Here is a 14978-nt window from a genome sequence, read left to right on the forward strand (position 1 = left end):
CTTTTTCCATTTTATCCAACCTGGCCTGGGGCATCCCCAGGGATGGGGCAGCCACAGCTCCTCTGGGAATGCCATCCCAGCCCCTCCCCACCCTTCCAGGGAAGGATTAATTCCCAAAATCCCATCTCTCCCTGCCCTCTGGCAGTGCCATTCCCTGTGTGCTGGCACTCCATCCCTTGGAAATATTAGAAATATTCCATTTTTCTCATCAGATCACCCCAAATCCTTCTCTTCTCCAGGCACAACAATCCCAAATTCCAAACATCACAGGGGCACCTGGCTCTGGCCCTTCCCAAAATTTCCTTCCCCACCCAAAAGCCACTTCCCAAAATCCCGAGGTGCTCCCAAAACCTTTCCAGCCACAACTCCACAGTCCCACAAGAGCTAAATGAACCCCAAATCAGCCCAAAACCAATTTTTTTTAAGACACAGACAGAAAAACTCAACACTTTGAACGTGAAACCAGGATTTGGAGTGCAAGATGAGCAGGTCCAAAAATCCTGGACAAGAATCCCAGACAAGAATCCTGGACAAGAGGCCACAAGAGATGACTCAGGAGCCTTTTGGGGATGAATGAGAAGACCTTTATGGACCTTTCATGTCACACTGAACCCCTCTCACGAGACAGTCTCATGCCCGTGGCAGCAGAGGTGCCACCCTCAGCTCTGTTTGTCAACAGCAGCAGAGAGCCCCCAGTGAGGCCACAATTCCCAGGGAACTCCGGGACAAACAGGGAATGGCAGCCCCTCATTGTGCTGCCTCTTCTGAGCCCCCTCCCCTCCCTGTGGGGCTGGAGCTGCAGGTGGGGGTCAGGGGCAGAGGGTCCCCATCATGAATCCATGGAAGGGACCCACAGGGATCATGGATTCAGCTCCAGGCCCTGCACAGACACCCCAAAATCCCACCCAGGGCATCCCTGGAGCACTGTCCAAACGCTCCTGGAGTCGTGCCCATTCCCTGGGGAGCTGGGCAGTGCCCAGCACCCTCTGGGAGAAGAATATTGTCCTCACAGCCATCCTCAATCACCCCCTGCCCAACTCCCTTCACCCCACAAAGCCTCTCCCACCCTCCAGGCACCGCCAGCCCTGTAACCCCCATGACAGCACCCCCAAGCCGGACACTCCACTCCGCACCGCGACCCTCACAAGCCCCCCAGAGACCCCTCAGAAGCCCCCCAGAGACCCCTCACCCGCAGAGGTTCCTCCTTTACCCCCCCAGCCCCCTGACCCTCACACCCCGCCCGCCCCCGGCCCTCTCTCACCGCCGTCCCCGGGACCCCCATCCCCATCCCAGGCGGAGCGGGGGCCGTCACCGGCAGGCGCTGAGGCGAAGGGATGTCCCTGGGAGAACTTGACGTCGCGGAAGAACCTCTTGGTCTCTCGCAGGTTGTGCTGCAGCCGCGCCAGGTGCCGGTTGTAGTGGCCGAAGGAGCGGCAGAGCTCCCGCACGGCCCCGCCGGGACCCCGCCATGACGGGGCCTCCTCGCCCTCCATGTCCTCCGGGTCCGCCCCGCTATCCCCTCCCCACCGCGGGCAGCTCTCGGGGCCTGCCAGGCTGCCGCCGTTCGGGGAGGAACCTCCCCGAGGATTTCCTCTCCTCCCGACCCCCCCACCCCCCGCCCCTCCCGCCTCCCCGACCCCCGCGGCCGCCGCCTTCTCCCGAGGGAAAGCGCCTCCACCGGCCGCGCTGCGTGTGCGCGGAACGTTTGTCGGCGCGCCGCAGGGCAAAGGGGGAGGAGGCCGGGCGCACCCCGCGCGCGAGGCACGCCGGGAGATGTAGTTTATTTACATCCAAATGAAGTTCATTTTCCCGGCCCACGGGGGGACGCCGGGAGTTGTAGTCCGTTGTGCCGCAAAGCCTCATGGAATTTGCAGTCTCTCCAAGGGCGGTCGCCGACCTCTCCCCGAGGCCTGTGCGCACCCCCGCGAGGGACGAGCAAAAATACTCCAAAACACGAGAACGACCATGAAATGACATATTTAAACAGGGGAAGCAAAAGGGGGAGCTCAGACGCCGCCTGCTGTTCCCCTATCCCGCGCTGCGCGGAGCGACTCGGCAGGAGGCGGCGCGCCCGTCTCCAGCTCCGCTCCGCCTCCGCGAATCAGCAGCCGCGGCCCCGCCCTCCGCGCGTCTTCATTGGTCAATTCCTCCCGCCAGCACCGCCCCCCGAGCACGCTCCACGAATCACCGCGAGAAGCGCCTCCTCCCTCGCACCGCCATTGGCCGGAGGCGCTGTCCGTCAGGCGCGGCGGCGGCGGCGATGCCGGTGCCGGCGGCGGGCGCGGAGCCGCCGCGGCGCGGAGCCGCCGCCCGGCCCGGGCTCGGCGGGGCGGGCGGGCCGGGGCCGCGCAGCCCGCGGGCCCCGCAGCGGCCGCCGGGCCGCCGCCCGCCGCCGCCGCCGCGGCCGTAGGCGCCCCCCGCGCGCCGCGGGCACGGCGCTCCCGGGATGAAGCGGTGCCGCTCGGACGAGCTGCAGCAGCCCGAGGAGGATCCCGGCGCCGCGGGGGAGTCGCCCGGTCACGGCGTGATGGAGGGCAAGGCCGGCGAGGCGGCGGCGGCCCCCGAGGCGGGCGCTGTCCCGGCGCCGCCGCGCTCCAAGCCCCCCGACCTGAAGGTGAGCGGCGGGAGCGCCCCGGTGGGACACGGGGGACGGGAAAATCCCGTAGGATCGGCGGAAGGGGGGGTCCCGGTGGTGGCCGGGGTGGGGAGAGCCCAGCGGGGTCACCGGAGCGATGGAGCTCGGCGGTGCCGCCATCCCCATCCCCTCGGTCCCACAGGTGTGACCTTGGAGAATGCGGGATGGCTCCGGGATTGGGGCAGCCCTGGGAATGGGGATAATCCTGGGAATGGGGCGCTCCAGGGGAAGGAGACCCCTGGATTGGGGTGCTCCTGGATTGGGGTAACCCTGGGAATGGGGTGCTCCAGCGGGAGAAGACCCCTGGGAACAGGGTGCTCCTGGATTGGGATGCTCCTGGGATAGGGATAATCCTGGGAATGGGGTGCTCCCGGTGGAGGAGACCCCTGGATTGGGGTGCTCCTGGGATTGGGGTGCTCCTGGGATGGAGATGGTCCTATCAGCAGAGATCCTACAGGGATTAGGATGCTCCTGAGATGGGGACGGTCCCTGTTCCGGGGATCCTACTGGATGAGGATGCTCCAGGGATGGAGACGCTGCTGGGATGGGGAATTGCTGGGACAGGATCCTCCTGGGATGCGGCTGCTCCTGGGGTCGGGATGGGGGTGGTCCCAGGATGGGGCTGGTCCTGCAGTGGGGACACCCCTGGGATTGGGATTCTGCCGGGATGAAGAAATCCCGGGCGTTGGGGGCTGCCCCTCTGCAGGGGGGCTGCGCTGATCCCGGGAGATCCCTGCCGGGAGTCGGGGGGAGGATCCGGGGGGATCCGGGAGGATCTGGGGGGGATGCTTCGGGACGATCCAGGAGGATTCGGGGGGATCTGGGGGGATGCTCCGGGAATATCCAGGGGGATACTCCGGGAGGATCCGGGGAGATCCAGGGGGGATGCTCCGGTAGGATCCGGGGGGATGCTCGGGGTGGATCCAGGAGGATCCCGGGAGGATATGGGGGGATGCTCCGGGAGCATCCAGGAGAATCTGGGGGGATGCTCCGGGACGATCCGGGGGGATATGGGGGGGGGGATGCTCCGGTATGATCCAGGGGGATATGGGGGTGATGCTCTGGGAATATCCAGGAGGATCCGTGGGGGAATGCTCCGGGAGGATCCGGGGGGATATGGGAGGCATGCTCCGGTAGGATCCGGGGTGATGCTCCGGGAGGATCTAGGAGGATCCCCGGGGGATATGGGGGGGATGCTCCAGTAGGATCCGTGGGGATATGGGGGGGATGCTCCGGGAATATCCAGGAGGATCCGTGGGGGGATGCTCCAGGAGGATCCAGGAGGATCCGGGGCTGCGGCACCGGGAGTGACGGTGTGGAAATGTGGAAATGGCCCCGAGGCTGCTCCTGCCGGGCCGCGGGGCCGGTGGAGGAGGAAAACAAACCCCGGGCACTGCAGCGCTGCGGGAGGCACAGAGCCCATCCCGGAGCCGGGATCCGGCCTGAAATCCGGCACAGAATTCTCCTGGCTTTGGGGGAAAAAAGCAGCTCCGACCCCCGGCGGCTCAACAGGGTTTTATTGGTGAATTCCCAGTGTGGAATTCGGGTTGTGCAGGCGTGGGAATGCCGTGGGCAGAGTGGGATCAGAGGGCAGAGTGGTGGGACGGGTGCCACCCACGGTGGTGCTTTCAAAAAGCCCTGGAAAAAGTGGGAAATGTCCCTGCTGAGCCGTGGGATGCAGGATGGAGCCCCTCGGTGTGGCAGCCCTGGTGGCCCTGACGGTGTCACCGGTGGGGTCAAGGTCACGAGGAAGCTGATGGCGCTGCCAGGCTCAGCCAGAACACAGCCAGGAGATCAAATCCCCGTTCCCAGAGGACAACTGGGCTGCTTTGAGCACCAGGAGCGCCGTGGCTGCTGGAGGTGGCACCTGGGGCCTTCCCTCGGTGGCCCAGCAGCTCCTGAGGCTGCTTGGGCTTTGCTGCTGGGGGGGAGCAGCTGCTGCTGCCCCAAAAACAGCTGGAGGAGCCAGGGCCAGGCACATCCCTGGGATGGGAGGTTGGCACGGGGTGCCCAGAGCAGCTCTGGCTGCCCCTGCATCCCTGGCAGTGTCCAGGGCCAGGCTGGGCAGGGTTTGGAGCAGCAGGGACAGTGGGAGCTGTCCCTGCCCACCCCTGGAACTGGATGAGGTTTAAGGTCCCTTCCCAGCCAAACCATTCCATGATTTGCTGACTCCTCCCTCATTCCATGATCCGTGAGGATGTGGGGCTCAGGGCCATGCTTGGCACATCCAAGGTGTTTTTCTCTGTCCTTTCTCCATCCCACCTGGAGCACAGAGGCTCAGAAAGGGATGGGAATGTTGGTCCAAAGGAGCTGCAGCTTCCCATGGCTGTGCCCACCACCCCAAACATTCCAGGGCTGGCACATCCCACCCGGAGCTGGAGCTCCCCAGCCTCATCCAGCAGCAGCATCCGAGGCCAAATAAATCCCATTGATTTTATTGAGCTGCCTGTGCTCCCTTGCTGCAGGTCTGCTGCCAGTGCTCACCTTTAATGCAGCAATTAATTAAAATAAATCCTCACACTGGGCAGAACTCGGGCAAAGCTGGGCCTGGCTGCTGCCCACAGCTGCCACAGCACGGCGGGCGCCGTGCCACGGCCACCACCAGTTAATAAATTAATAAATAAATAATTAATAGAGCAGAGTTTTCCTGCCCCAAACCCCTTGTCGAGCTGCTGGTGGGGTGGGTTCCAGCTGGTCCTGCTCCAAATCCAGATTCCTGTCCCTGTGGATGATCAAGGATCAGAGATTCCTGTCCCTGGGGATGATGAAGGATCAGAGATTCCTGTCCCCATGGATGGGGAAGGATCAGAGATTCCTGTCCTTGTCCTGTCCCCATGGATGGGGAAGGATCAGAGATTCCTGTCCCTGGGGATGGGGCAGGATCAGAGATTCCTGTCCATGGGGATGGGGCAGGATCAGAGATTCCTGTCCCCATGGATGGGGCAGGATCAGAGATTCCTGTCCCTGGGGATGATGAAGGATCAGAGATTCCTGTCCCCATGGATGGGGAAGGATCAGAGATTCCTGTCCCCATGGATGGGGCAGGATCAGAGATTCCTGTCCCCATGGATGCGGCAGGATCAGAGATTCCTGTCCCCATGGATGGGGAAGGATCAGAGATTCCTGTCCCTGGGGATGGGGAAGGATCAGAGATTCCTGTCCCTGGGGATGATGAAGGATCAGAGATTCCTGTCCCCATGGATGGGGAAGGATCAGAGATTCCTGTCCCCGTGGATGATGAAGGATCAGAGATTCCTGTCCCTGTCCTGTCCCCATGGATGGGGCAGGATCAGAGATTCCTGTCCCTGTCCTGTCCTCGTGGATGATGAAGGATCAGAGTAAACTCTTGGCTGCCAGCTGAGATGGGTTTGAGGTGGCACCCTGGAAGCAGCAGCCTGCCTGGTGTCACCTCCAGCCCTGAACTCCAGCAGATCCGTGGCAGCTCTCCCTTCCCCAGCCCTGGCTCCGGCTCCTCCGCTGCCACCGAGGGCTCCCTTGGGGAAAAGGAGGGGAAGGAAGGAGTTCTGGCAGGGAGCAGAGCTGGTGTGTGACAGCTGTGCTCAGGAATCCCTTGGTGGCAGCGGTTCCTGCAGGAGTGATGGGATCCTTCCAAAAGTGACACTTCTCCTGAGCCAAGAGTTTTCCCTGGATCTCTGTTTCCCTGGATGTGTTTTCCCTGGCTCTCTGTTTTCCCCTGATTTCTGTTTCCCCTGGCTCTCTGTTTTCCCTGGATGTGTTTTCCCTGGATTTCTGTTTCCCCTGGCTCTCTGTTTTCCCTGGATCTCTGTTGATTTTCCCTGGCTCTCTCTGTTTTCCCTGGCTCTCTCTGTTTTCCCTGGATTTCAGTTTTTCCCCAGCAGTCTGATCCAGCCTAGAGCTGAACCCTGACCCTGTTCCCATCTCCAGCTTCGCAATTTTGGTTTTCCTGGCTCCTGAACCCAAAATCTGCACGCCCTGGGCAGAGCCACACCTGGGCAGGGAATTCCCTGTTATCCCAGAGCATTCCCACACCTGGGCAGGGAATTCTGTTATCCCAGAGTGTTCCCACACCTGGGCAGTGAATTTCCTGCTATTCCCAGAGCATTCCCACACCTGTGCAGGGAATTCTGTTATTCCAAGAGCATTCCCACACCTGAACAGCACATTCCATTATTCCCAGAGCATTCAGGGCAGTGAATTCCCTGCTATCCCCACACCTGGGCACACATCCCATTATCCCCAGAGCATTCCCACACCTGTGCAGGGAATTCTGTTATTCCAAGAGCATTCCCACACCTGGGCAGTGAATTCCCTGCTATTCCCACCCCTGGGCAGTGAATTCCATTATCCCCAGAGCATTCCCACCCCTGGGCAGTGAATTCCCTGCCATTCCCACCCCTGGGCAGTGAATTCCCTGCCATTCCCACCCCTGGGCAGGGAATTCCATTATCCCAGAGCATTCCCACCCCTGGGCAGTGAATTCCCTGCCGTTCCCACCCCTGGGCAGTGAATTCCCTGCCATTCCCACCCCTGGGCAGGGAATTCCATTATCCCAGAGCATTCCCACCCCTGGGCAGTGAATTCCATTATCCCAGAGCATTCCCACCCCTGGGCAGTGAATTCCCTGCCGTTCCCACCCCTGGGCAGTGAATTCCCTGCCGTTCCCACCCCTGGGCAGTGAATTCCATTATCCCAGAGCATTCCCACCCCTGGGCAGTGAATTCCCTGCCGGTCCCACCCCTGGGCAGTGAATTCCCTGCCGTTCCCACCCCCGGGCACACATCCCATTATCCCAGAGCATTCCCACCCCTGGGCAGTGAATTCCCTGCCATTCCCACCCCTGGGCAGTGAATTCCCTGCCATTCCCACCCCTGGGCAGTGAATTCCCTGCCATTCCCACCCCCGGGCACACATCCCGTTATTCCCGGAGCTCTCCCGGGCTGGGCTGTCACTCCGGTGCCCTGCCCAAGATGAGTCACGATTGTCACATGCTGCTGCTCCCAGCTGTCCCCGGAGGAGCAGCGGGCTGTGGGGGAGTGCTGGATTTGCCAGTTGGGAACATCCAGGCGTTTTCCTTGGCGTTTGTGGCAGCGGCAGCTCGGGGTGCTGGGGGAGAAGGGGCTGGGCTGGGCTGGTTGTCACCCCTTGGGGACAGCTCTGAGCCTGTCCCCCAGCCTGGCTGGAGGGGGCTCTGGAGGAGCCTCTCGGTCCTGCCAGGGGAGAATCAGCTGGAAAAGCAGCAGCAGGGCTGGAAAACCCAAAGGGGATGAGCAGGATCTGCTGGGATCCCCCTGATGTTTGGGGGCTGTGGCCTCCCAGTGCCCTAAAATCTGGGACAGGGAGGGATGGGAAGGGATGAGACTTAAAATATGGGATGGGATGGGATGGGATGGGATGGGATGGGATGGGATGGGATGGGATGGGATGGGATGGGATGGGATGGGATGGGATGGGATGGGATGGGATGGGATGGGATGGGATGGGATGGGATGGGATGGGATGGGATGGGAAGAGAAGGGATGAGACTTGCTCCTCTGCCCTAAAATCTGGGATTGGGTGGGAAGGGATGAGACTTAAAATATGGGATGGGATGGAGTGGGAAGGGATGAGACTTCCCCCTGTGCCCTAAAATACAGAATTGGATGAGGTGGGAAGGGATGAGACTTCCCCCTGTGCCTTAAAATGTGAATTGGATCAGGTGGGAATTGGTGAGACTTTTCCCTGTGCCCTAAAATATGGAATGGGATGGGTGGGAAGGGATGAGATGGGAAGGGATGAGACTTCCCCCTCTGCCCTATAATCTGGGATTGGGTGGGAGGGGATGAGACTTAAAATATGGAATGGGATGGGAAGGGATAAGATTTCCCCCTCTGCCCTAAAATATGGAATGGGATGGGGTGGGAAGAGATGAGATTTCCCTCTGTGCCCTAAAATATGGAATTGGATGGGATGAGACTTCCTCCTGTGCCTTAAAATGTGGAATTGGATGGGTTGGGAAGGGCAGAAACTTCCCCCCGTGTTTGTGCAAATGTTCCAAAGAGCTTCAGAGCCTTGGCTGGAGCCTCTGGGCGGGCTGGGGATGAATAAATAATTAATGACCCTAAGGACTGAGCAGGATTTCTCAGCTTGGGGCCGTGCTGGGAGGTCGTGGCAACCAGATCCTCTCCTTGTGTGTCCGTCTGCGAGCCGAGGAAGGGTTTGGGTGTCAGGGGATGGTTCAGAGGGGAGCTGGGGGGGCTCAGGCTGGGTGGCAGCAGCAGGGACACCCCCCTGGAGAGCCTGGCACGGCTGGGTGAGGCCAGCACAGGGCATTGCCAGGACAAAACTGTCATCCAAGCCCCAGCTTTCCTGCAAGATGTCCTGATTTGGGCTAAAATGGGATTTTTCCAGCTGTGGGACGTGGAGCAGGGGCTTTGAAGTCCATAGAACAAGTCGCCACCAGCAAGCAGCAGAGCCTGGCTGTGCTGGTGTGGAAGTCCAAAGAAATGAAGATATTTTTGGATTCACCCTGGTGTTTTTCAGCTGTCCACGCTGAGAAATGAGTCTGTGGTTCGTAAGCAATGGCTGTTCCAAAATAGCCTCTGCTCTGAGCCATGAGTGCTCTGTGCCAGGAAAATGCCTCTGCTCTGGAAGTGCAGGAATGTCCTGGGAAAACGTGAGCAAACAGAGCTTGAGCAGCAGCACAGGACTGGTTGTGGCCAGCAACCAGAGCTCCTGGAGGCAGAGAGAGCCAGAGCTGGAATTCAGCGGGTTCCAGCCTGGACAAACAGAGCTGGATCCCTCCTTGCTTCCCTCTTTTTTTTTTTTTTTTTTTTTCCCATGCAAATTTGGTTTTTTCCATGCAGATCCCGTGCCTGCCCAGCCCGTGAAAGACTCTTTCAGGAAAACTTGGAAAGGGCCTGGGGGGATTTGTCTGAAAAGGTGAATTTTGCTCAGTTGGAGCTGTTGGATGAGAAGCCCTGAGGGCATCTGGTTCCCAAAATCTTTCCTGCCAGCTCCACTTTTAGTTTGTTTTCATCTCCCTGGGGAAGGGAGTTGGTTGTTTCTTTTCACTCTGACCTTGTGCAGCTCTGGCTGAAAAGAAATTCAAGTGCCACTCTGTAACAATTCCTAATAAATTTTCTAAAGAAGTAATTGGAGACAACTAATCATTTCACTCAGTATTTCATACAAGAACTTCCACAGAAATAATATTAAAGATGTTCAGCTCAGGCAAATTCACCAGCAGAACTGAATTTATAAAAAAAATTTGTAAAAAAATTTATAGAACAATGTGAAATGAGGACTGAAATTGTGTATTTCTGCAGAAGATCATTCAGGACTGGGAAGTCCATGTCACAAATAATTTCCTGAAGGCTTTAGGGGAGTTGGTTGTTTCTGTTCCCTTGGACCTCGTGCAGCTCTGGCCGTGCCCTCCACGGGAGGAATCTGGGGGTTTGCAGCTCTCACCTCTCCAATGCTGCCTCTGTTTCCATAGAGACTCCATAAATAGAATAAAATTTAAATTGTTATTTCCCCAAGAAGCGATTCAGCACCAGAGATTTATTCTGTATTTCCAAGGAAGAGCCTCAAGGGAGGGAGGTTTGTGTTGTAAGTGGCTCAGGGAGGGATGAAGAGCTTTCCCTGCAGAGTTTGGGGACAGAGATCCCTTTGCTGGTTCCTTGTCAGGTGTGCTGAGAGTGCTGGGCTTGGATTTGTCTGGAATTTTTGGGGGAAGGAGTTCTGTACAGCCCTGAGCTCCTCCTCTGCCTGCAGCTCCCGGAGATCCTGGCTGGAACATCTCAGCTTTTCCAAAATCCCAACTTTGTGCTGCTGGGGCTCTGAGGATGCTCTGAGCCCTTTGGAAATGCTGGGATTGGGAATTTGGAAATGCTGGAAGTCGCTGCTCCCTGATTCTCCTCACTCAGGGGATGGGGAGGGCACGGGGCCAAAATCTCCTGGGATGCAAATCTGGAACCCCAAATTTCCAGTGGAACCCCAAATTTCCAGGGGCTGCAGGAAACCCTGGCCAGATTCCAGTGGAACCCCGAATTTCCAGAGCCCTGGCCAGGTTCCAGTGGAACCCCAGATTTCCAGTGGCTGCAGGGAACCCCAGATTTCCAGGGGAACCCCAGATTTCCAGTGGAAACATGGATTTCCAGTGGCTGCAGGGAACCCTGCCCTCAAATCTGAGTGTTCATGTAGAAACCCGGATTTCTGGTGGCTGCAGGGAGGAACTCTGGCCAGGTTCCAGTGGAACCCAGGATTTCCAGAACCCTGGCTGGGCTGCCCTGGCTGTAATCAGGGGCAGGATCTGTTCCACCATCCATATTCATGATCTCCCTGTGGCCAGCTGCCACCCCTGGGTCCCTGGGAATGTGGGATGCACCCCTGGAAAGGGAGAGCTGGGAATGCTCAGGGCAGCCACGTGTCCCCATCTCCTGCTGGAAACCACTGGCTGCCCACTTTGTATTTATATATCATTATTCGTATATATTATATATTGTTTATATATTATATATATTGTTATTATATTTATATATTATAACATTGTTATTTTAATATAATATTTTATATATTATATTATTATATATCATTCTATATTATCAATTTTAGTATTTTAAAATATTTTATATATTATATACTTTATAACAGTTTTATATTTATAAATATATAAACCCATTTTGGGCTGGGTTTGGGGGCACAGGGCTGGTTCATCCCCAGGAGCCAGGTCAGGCTGGCCCTTGGAAAATGTCACAGGGAAAACCACGGCAGAGGCCACTACTACTTAGTATTTCCAGTATTTCCACTAATACTTAGTACTGCCAATATTTCCATTGCTATTTAGTATTTCGAATAGTTCCATTAATTCTTAGTACTTCCAATACCTCCATTAATATTTAGTATTTCCAAGTACTAATACTTAGTATTTCCAATGGTTACCCATTCCCTAAATTAATTAACAGCGCCCATTTCTTCAATTAATTACCAGCACCCATTCCCTAAATTAATTAACAGCACCCATTCCCTCGATAAACAGTGCCCATTCCCTCAATAAATACCCTCAATTAACAGCACCCATTCCCTCAATTAATACCCTCAATTAACAGCACTCATTCCCTCAATTAACAAACAGCACCCATTCCCTCAATTAACATCCTCAATTAACAGCACCCATTCCCTTGATTAACAGGGCCAATTCCCTAAATTAACAGCACCCATTCCCTTCAATTATTTAACAGCACCAATTCTCCTAATTAATTAACAGCGCCCATTCCCTCAATTAGCACCTTCAATTAACAGCACCCATTGCCTAAATTAACAGCACCCATTCCTTAAATTAACAGTGCCCATTCCCTTGATTAACAGCACCCATTGCCTCATTAACAGCACCCATTCCCACAATTAACACCCTCAATTAGCAGCCCCTATTCCCTCGATTAACAGCACCCATTGCCTCAATTAACACCCTCAATTAACAGCACCCATTCCCTAAATTAACAGCACCCATTCCCTCAATTAACATACTCAATTAACAGCACCCATTCCCTCAATTAATTAACAGTGCCCATTCCCTTGATTAACAGCACCCATTTCCTCAATTAACACCCTCAATTAACAGCACCCATTCCCTCAATTAACAGCACCCATTCCCTCAATTAACATCCTCGATTAACAGCGCCCATTCCCTCAATTAACACCCTCAATTAACAGCACCCATTCCCTCAATTAACAGTGCCCATTCCCTTGATTAACAGCACCCATTTCCTCAATTAACACCCTAAATTAACAGCACCCATTCCCTCAATAAACAGCACCCATTCCCTAAATTAACAGCGCCCATTCCCTCAATTAATTAACAGTGCCCATTCCCTCAATTAACACCCTCAATTATCAGCGCCCATTCCCTCAATTAACACCCTCAATTAACACCCTCAATTAACACCCTCAATTAACAGCCCCCATTCCCTCTCTTTTCCCCCAGAAAATCCAGCAGCTCTCCGAGGGCTCCATGTTCAGCCACGGCCTCAAGCACCTCTTCCACAGCCGCCGGCGCTCGCGGGAGCGCGACCAGCAGAGCTCGCAGGACTCGGGGCCACCGGGGCCACCGGGGCCCGCGCCCCACGGCGCCTCCGACCACGAGTCCCCGGACGAGAAGGAGCGCTCGCCGGAGATGCACCGCGTGTCCTACGCCGTGTCCCTGCACGACCTCCCCGCCCGGCCCACGGCCTTCAACCGCGTGCTGCAGCAGATCCGCTCGCGGCCCTCCATCAAGCGCGGCACCAGCCTGCACAGCGGCGGCCGCCGCGCCAAGAGCGGCTCGCTGGAGCCCCAGAAGGGCAGCCCCCACCTCGGGCGCAAGGCCCCCCAGGACAGCGGCCTCACGGCCATCCTGCATCAGCACCAGGGCAGGCCCAGGTCGTCGTCCACCACGGACACGGCCATCCTGCTGGCCGAGGGTGGGGCTGTCTACCTGCTGGCCGAGGACGGCGAGGGGCTGGCGGATAAGGTAGGGATGGAGCGCCTGGAGGGGTTGTGCTGGAGGAAAGGAGGGTCTGGAGGGGTTTTGGGGCTCTAATCAAATCCCTGGTGGGGTGCAGGTAGTGGGGTCAGGCTTTGCTCCCAGGTCATTGTCCATCAAGGACACGGCCATCCTGCTGGCCGAGGGTGGGGCTGTCTACCTGCTGGCCGAGGACGGCGAGGGGCTGGCGGATAAGGTAGGGATGGAGCGCCTGGAGGGGTTGTGCTGGAGGAAAAGGGGGGTCTGGAGGGGTTTTGGGGGCCTGCACAGATCTCTGGTGGGGTGCAGGAGGCTTTGCTGCCACAGCGAGGGGCTGGCGGATAAGGTAGGGATGGAGCGCCTGGAGGGGTTGTGCTGGAGGAAAGGAGGGTCTGGAGGGGTTGTGCTGGAGGAAAGGAGGGTCTGGAGCGGTTGTGCTGGAGGAAAAGGGGGGTCTGGAGGGGTTGTGCTGGAGGAAAGGGGGGTCTGGAGGGGTTTTGCTGGAGGAAAGGGGGGTCTGGAGGGGTTGTGCTGGAGGAAAGGAGGGTCTGGAGCAGTGTTGGGGCTCTGCACAGATCCTTGGTGGGGTGCAGGTAGTGGGGTCAGGCTTTGCTCCCACAGCAAGGGGTTGGTGGATAAGGTAGGGATGGAATGCCTGGAGAGGTTGTGTTGGAGGAAAGGGGGGTCTGGAGGGGTTTTGGGGGCCTGCACAGATCTCTGGTGGGATGCAGGAGGCTTTGCTGCCACAGCGAGTGGCTGGTGGATAATGTAGGGATAGAGCACCTCAAAGGGTTGTGCTGGAGGAAAGGAGGGTCTGGAGGGGTTTTGGGGGGGCTCTGATAAAATCCCTGGTGGGGTGCAGGTACTGGGGTCAGGCTTTGCTCCCACAGCAAGGGGTTGGCAGGTAAGGTAGGGATGGAACGCCTGGAAGGGTTGTGTTGGAGGAAAGGAGGGTCTGGAGCGGTTGTGCTGGAGGAAAAGGGGGTCTGGAGCAGTGTTGGGGCTCTGCACAGATCCCTGGTGGGGTGCAGGTAGTGGGGTCAGGCTTTGCTCCCACAGTGAGAGGTGAAGGGTGTCATCACCTTGATCTGTACCTCAGGAGGCTCAGGTTGGACATCAGCAGGAATTTCCTCATGGAAAGGGCTGGAAGGGGCTGCCCAGGGGGGTTTGGAGTGCCCATCCCTGGAGGTGGCACTCAGTGCTCAGGGTGAAGACTGGGCACGGCTTGGACTTGATGATCCCACAGGGATTTTCCAGCCTCGGGGATTCTGGGATTCTGTGGCTGCACCAGGGTTAGGGAGCACAAGAACAGAGTGGGGAGCCAGGGCACCCCAAAACTCCCTTGGGATGAGGCTGTCCCTCAGGGCAGTGCTGGTGACACCAGACAGTGGTGGCAGCCCCTGGGAACCTGGAGCTGCTGGAACTGAGGCTTCTCATGGGGAACTGAAGGCAGGGACACAATTCCCAGCATGGGATTTGAGGGGTTAAAAAGGCCCTGGCACGACCCTGTTCCCGTGGGATGGGGGATCCAAAGGCGCCTCCAGGCTCAGCCCAGCAGCTGCGATTTGGTCTCATCCCAAGATCCCAAGTGATTTTGGAACCAGTCCGTGCAGGGCTGATGGGCAGGATGGTGTTTCCATCTAGTGTTTAGTGCCATTAATTATGCACCAGCCCAATCAGCACACGCTGAGTTCAAGGGACAGGCACTGAGAGGTGCTCTGGGAGCCAGGGGGGGATTTTCCCTGTTGGCTTCTCCCCTTGACCTTCGGAGCTTGGGGGTTTCCACACCCTGAAGTGGCTCTCAGGGAAATGAGGATCCTTCTTTTTCTGTTTTTAATTCAATCCTTCTTTTTCTGTTTTTAATTCAATCCTTCCTTTTGTGCT

General features: G+C 57.3%; 2 protein-coding genes across 3 annotated transcripts in view; one reads left to right on the plus strand and one right to left on the minus strand.

The window, feature by feature from the left end:
* Positions 1 to 1598, minus strand: part of DSTYK (dual serine/threonine and tyrosine protein kinase) — a 32052-nt gene extending 30454 nt beyond the window's left edge. For both annotated transcript variants that reach the window (XM_059867501.1, XM_059867500.1), the window contains exon 1: positions 1262 to 1598. In XM_059867501.1, the coding sequence (XP_059723484.1) occupies positions 1262 to 1493 (232 nt within the window). In that variant the 5' untranslated portion in view covers positions 1494 to 1598. The remainder of the gene's footprint in view (positions 1 to 1261) is intronic.
* An 827-nt stretch (positions 1599 to 2425) lies between these two features.
* Positions 2426 to 14978, plus strand: part of TMCC2 (transmembrane and coiled-coil domain family 2) — a 28485-nt gene continuing 15932 nt past the window's right edge. The window contains exons 1-2 of the mRNA XM_059867615.1: positions 2426 to 2614; positions 12579 to 13103. Of these exons, the coding sequence (XP_059723598.1) occupies positions 2447 to 2614; positions 12579 to 13103 (693 nt within the window). The 5' untranslated portion in view covers positions 2426 to 2446. The remainder of the gene's footprint in view (positions 2615 to 12578; positions 13104 to 14978) is intronic.

Source organism: Haemorhous mexicanus, chromosome 25 (genome assembly GCF_027477595.1).
Source record: "Haemorhous mexicanus isolate bHaeMex1 chromosome 25, bHaeMex1.pri, whole genome shotgun sequence".
Classification (NCBI taxonomy): domain Eukaryota; kingdom Metazoa; phylum Chordata; class Aves; order Passeriformes; family Fringillidae; genus Haemorhous; species Haemorhous mexicanus.